The 6,000-nt window shown below is 38.4% G+C and overlaps 1 protein-coding gene across 1 annotated transcript in view; it reads left to right on the top strand.

Moving 5' to 3' along the window:
• Window positions 1–479: 479 nt before the first annotated feature.
• Window positions 480–6,000, top strand: part of adamtsl3 (ADAMTS-like 3) — a 208,775-nt gene continuing 203,254 nt past the window's right edge. Inside the window, exons 1-2 of the mRNA XM_083558990.1 lie at window positions 480–718; window positions 1,632–1,749. Coding sequence (XP_083415116.1) covers window positions 1,681–1,749 — 69 coding nt within the window. The 5' untranslated portion in view covers window positions 480–718; window positions 1,632–1,680. The remainder of the gene's footprint in view (window positions 719–1,631; window positions 1,750–6,000) is intronic.

Below are 6,000 nucleotides of genomic sequence, written 5' to 3'. Positions count from 1 at the left end.
ACGTCACGGGGTTCCATGAAATTACGAAGTAAGATAGAAGCTTTGAGGATGGATTTGGTCTGTAGTTAATGTCAACAGTTTGCTACACTGACTCAGGCCCACAGTTTGCACACCTCAACATTGTTTAGCTGTAATAAATGGGCATTCGGTGCCACCCAGATGAGGATGAGGTTCCCTCTTGAGTCTGGTTCCTCTTAAGGTTTCTTCCACATGCCATCTCAGGGAGTTTTTCCCTGCCACAGTCGGCACCGGCTCACTCATCAGGAACACAACTTACAATTATAAAGAACAAACTTCACACGTTCTATTATACGGTTTATCTCTGTACAGCTGCTTTGAGACAATGTCCATTGTATGAAAGAGCTCTACATATCATATGGATTGGACTTAATTGAATACTGAAGATGAAGTCATTAAAAAAAAAAACATCTCGTGTCATCTGATCTCAGTGATCTGAACCAATCCATATCTCCTCCTGCATAGTTCTTGGGGTGCTTTTCGAGTTTTGGTCGCCTAGTGGTGCAGCAGCAGCGCCTAAACCATCTCTCTCTCTCTCTCTCTCTCTCTCTCTCTCTCTCTCTCTCTCTCTCTCTCTCTCTCTCTCTCTCTTTAATACCGCTCCCTGCAGCCACTCACACGCTTCACGATCTGCGCTTCAGGTTCACCTCAGCTGGACTTTAAGCTCACACAGATCGTTTTCACGTCCAGAGCGAAGACGGTAAGCGCGCGCGCGTTCGGAACGGCATCTCTCTCTCTCTCTCTCTCTCTCTCTCTCTCTCTCTCTCTCTCTCTCTCTAGCACTCATCACCAAGCCGCTGAGTGACCACCACCATACCGAACCTCTCGACACCTTTTATTTTACGTCCTGCCGGAATAATCATTATTATCACTAGTGATCGACAGATGCGCGTTACCGATGATCGATATCCAACATTCGCGCGCCTCCACGCATCAGTGTTGCCATGCAGGACTGCGCGTGCACGACGAGTTCACACTTAATGCACGAGGAAAAAAAACAAACCCCACTGTGCAGCGGCTCGTGGAATCGCGGGATGATGTGCATCACATGCAGAAGAAGCGCCCTAACAAGACAACTTGTCATTTCTCTTGGAATGTATTTATTCCCTGGGATGATAATATAGCTACACAACTACACAACTGCTGCAACAACCTTGATCTTCTCATTCATGAATTTATAATCAACACTATACAAACATACAAACATACACACACACACACACACACACACACACACACACACACACACACACACACACACACACATATATATATATATATATATATATATATATATATATATATATATATATATATATATATATATATATATAGTTTTGCATCAGTATTACTTGTCATCTATATCACCTGCTACTGTGTGTATAATGCACATCAGTCTTTGCATTGCTTAAATATCCAGATTACTGCTTTGCACAGGATCATTTATATCCAAGATTATTAGTCTTTTTAAAAGAAAAAAAATGTAAGGTTTTAAAATGAAATGGTGGTCATTCTGGCAAGTCATGTCTGGTGGATTTTAGATCCTAATTTAATTTTTAAAGTAGAAAAAAAAAAACTTTCTTTAAAATAAATGTGTCTTTCTTTCTTCGCAGGCTGATTTCACACTTTTTTTGGGGGGGGATAAAACCAGCGTTATAAAAAATGGAGCTTTTCTTGTTTTCTGTGTGGCAGACAAGTGTGGTGCACATTCTCCTGCTTTCTGGGATTCAGGTAAGATCAGAATCCGTGATCTGTTATATGCTGTATTATATGCAGATGTTTTACAGAAAAAAAGTAAAATTGACACATGAAGAGTCAGAAAAAAAGCCCAATAATGGTTATGCATTAGATTTATTAGTTACATACAGAAAAGGAATAGTTTGATGCAAAAATTTAACTTTTAACTATATCTTGAATATGGATCATCAGCTACAACTTGTTTGAAATTTCGGTATGTAAAGTGTTGCACTGAAGCAGAGAATAATGTGTTTGACAGATAATACATGACTATCACATCTAAAATCTATTCCGTAAATGCACACACAAAATCTGCACATATTTCAAGACATTATTAATCAATGAAATGCAATTAAATTTTCAAAATAAATAACAGGTCGAGTCTGCATTCACAAATGTATCTGGGCATTAATATAACTTCTAGCTTTCGGGTTTAATGCGTAAAGTTGGCCCTGGGGAGTGGAAAAATACCAATGGAAAAAAAAGATTACATTTGTCAAAAGGAGCATGATCCATGAATTAATTATGCATTATTAAAGATCACAAAAGTCATAACGTGTGCTAAACCATTCATGCCTATAGGACATCACTGAAAAACTGGATGCGGTTTTAGCCAGACATGTAGAGTGTGTGGTATTTATAGGAAGTATTTATTGTGATATATCATAACACTAATTATCAGCATAAGCCTTGTGGAGACATTCATTCGGGAGCAAGTCTGAATTTGGCTGTGTGCTGAGCTGTATGTTTAGGAGGGGACCGTTTGAATGCCTCCTGTTTTTTTTTTATGTGGCACAGGACACAGGGTTATATATAGATTGTAGATGGAAGCTTAATGGAAGACCTGGCAAACAGGCGCACATGAATGCTGCCTAATCCATGACAATAGGCAGCCGAGGGATGCTTGATAACGGCGATTTCCACCAGCTGGGGTGTCTTACTGCTTGTGCCCCGGTGGTGTGTGTGTGCATTAATAGCAGAAGAGTGAAACCCGAGGCTTTCCCTTGTGCACCTGATAGGAGTGTGTGTATGTGGCCTGAACAGACTATATGGACAGAAATGAGAGCAGGTATCATGGCACGTAAAGCAGCCTAGTGTCCTTGCTGTAGACTCTTGTCCTAGGCATAATGTCTTCCAACAGATATTTGCGCTTGTTGTTGTTTTGTTGCAATATTACCACTACAAATGAGAGTTCTAATAAATTTTGCAAATGTTTTTATGATGTCACAAAGAATTAGCTCATGTGTGGGCTCGAAACAATAGCAGTGTTATATTTGTTCATATATATGACCATTTTGGACTTTGGGCTTTAATTTGGGGAAAAAAAAGATTGCGACATCACTTGCTGATAAAAATACTGTCACTCATCACATTGTTGCATATGAATTTTACATAAAAGACATGGCTAACTCAGAGAAATAGATTTAACAGGTCAATGATTTGATGGAATGAAGGAAATGGCCATTTAAGGCATGTTTTAGGAGGTGCACATGTTAAATGTCATGATATGAAAAAAAAAAAAATAATAATTATTTAATCTTTTGTTGATATTTGTAAAGTATTACCAATAAATATCTTCTCCTTCACATCATATTGGCAAACATTAGAAAATATTAAAACATTTGTCGCGTATAATCCCTTCAATGAAAAGCAGTAAAGACACTTTTTCTCCTGCACTGCTTTTTAATCCAAAGTCCGTGATGAGTGCAGATGATAAAAAAGTCCGTGCTGTGTGGGTTTGGTCATTTCAATTTATCACGCAAAACTTTCTCTGACCCACAGCAGTCAACATGAACCGTCCGTCTCACGAGGCGAGGGTCTGTCCAAATTGAAACTTCAGGTGAATTTATTCAGCATTTGCTTTAAAGGGGCTTTGCCATAATCTTTGGGAATAATATTTGTTCAGTGGGCTAAACACTTGTGTTTGATTTATGTGCGTTCAGGGACTGCCCAAAGTTCTTTGCATGCAGAGCGAAGCTGTGTGAAACAGGTGTCCTGTTTTTTATATTTGCTCCATTCTTTAACCTTACTCTGACAATATGGCCTTCCTGCTGGTGTAACGCCAAACACACAGCTCTCTCTCTCTCTCTCTCTCTCTCTCTCTCTCTCTCTCTCTCTCTCTCTCTCTCTCTCTCTTGCACACACACACACACACACACACACACACACACACACACACACACACACACACACACACACACACACACACAGACAGACACACACACACACACACACACACACACACACACACACACACACACTGCTGCAAGCTTTTCACCAGACACACACACACACACACACACACACACACACACACACACACACACACACACACACACACACACACACACACACACACACACACACTGCTGCAAGCTTTTCACCAGACACACCTGCAGCCAAGGATCCCTTTTCACTCACTGTACTGCTCTGGTCTCTTTCTGAGGTGTGTGTGTGTGTGTGTGTGTGTGTGTGTGTGTGTGTCCTTATTGGCATCTTTAACCTTGATGTGACTAAGAACATGCTACATATCAGACTTAACTCTTTTATCACAGACTAATGTAATAAGTGGTGGATAAAATACATTATTCCTTAATTATGACTCCAGTAAATGTACCACTTTTGCAGTTCTACTTGAGTTACAGGACAAAAGTATTCACTTTTAGATGTACCTAAGGTATTCCATTTGACTGTACAATATACATCTTTTTAAATAAGAGTTTTCTGTTGTTACAAACACACAGTGAGAGAGACTTTACTCACCCACACTCTCATCCGAACCGTGAGGTTACAGCTGTGGACAAGTGACAGCTTTTCATTTTAAACCATTTTATGTAATCAATCCAAAGTAGTAAGGAACATCATGTTTTTTATTAAAGCTGTATTGATCCCAAAGTAATGAGAAACATGATGATTTTTAAAAAATGTATTCACCCCAAAATATTAAGGAACATCGAGTCTTTTTTATGTATTAATCCCAAAGCAGTGATGAACGTCATGTTTTTTTTTTTTTTAATGCAGTCACCGAATAGCAGTAAGGAATGTCAAGTTTTACTGCATTCTATTCATCCCAAAATCATATTTTTTCTTAAACGTATTCCCCCCATAATAGTGAGGAATGTCAAGTAAAAAAAAAAAAAGGTTTAAAATGTTTTTTTTATGTCTTTCCCCTAAAGTAGTGAGGAACTTCATAAAAAAGTGTATCCACCCCAAAGTATTATGGAACATCATGTTTTTATAAACTGTATTCACCCCACAGTATTGAATCAATTTTTTATTGTACATTTATGGCATTGGCAGACATAAATATATTCACCATGAAGTAGTGAGGAACGTCAAGTCAAAAAAAATTTAAATAAAGATACTACATTAGTGAAGTATAAACGAAAAAATACAAATACTCTGATAAAGTACAGATAATGTACAGTAGAAGCTACTTTGTTGCTGTCCATGCTTTGCTATATTATGGTATTTAATAGATTTTTTGTGTGTGTGTGTGTGTGTGTGTGTGTTTTGAAGAAAGCTGGTGATATTGCTGCCTCAGAGCTCCAGAGCCTGTGTATTGATCGTGATCTCAGGTTACTGTCCGTGTGCATGTGGGTTTTATATTGTCTCCTGCTGTATGCGCATGAGGTTCCTCTGGGTTCTCTGGTTTCCTCCGACCTGAGAAAAAGCTACACTGAATATATGTGTGCATGGATCCAGAGTATATTCCCACCTCATGTCCAGTGTTCCTGGGATATAAGGCACATCTGAAGTGTTTGTCACCAATACATTACAGCAAGGTGTTTTTTTTTTTTGTTTTTGTTTGGAACATCCAAATTTGGTAGGATTTGGGGTCAGAGCATAGGGTCAGAGAGGGTGTTCAAAATGTGACCTTCTGACCAGGAAACCAGAGCCTTAATCATTGAACTACTGCTACCCCAATACAATCTCTGGATCCACTTTGACAAATCAGTGTTTGCCGAATATGAATTAATAAAATGTAAAAAAAAAAAAAAATAATCACTCATTTTCTACACCCTAATAAACTATATTATAACCAATTCTTATCACATGAAAATTTCATCAGCACTGTGTAATTTATATGAAATGAAATCCAACATTACTGATGATATCAGCACAAAACAAAATGACTATATGAGACGATGATTATGATTATCATCAGGTATACAAAATCCTCACGCCTCTAGTTAGTACACCGACATATCATTGATCTGTGATGTCTGACTAGCTGAGCTCTTT

The sequence above is a fragment of the Silurus aristotelis genome (genome assembly GCF_946808225.1).
Source record: "Silurus aristotelis genome assembly, chromosome: 13".
NCBI classification, from domain to species: Eukaryota; Metazoa; Chordata; class Actinopteri; order Siluriformes; family Siluridae; genus Silurus; species Silurus aristotelis.
This window is presented reverse-complemented; position numbering and strand designations above follow the sequence as displayed.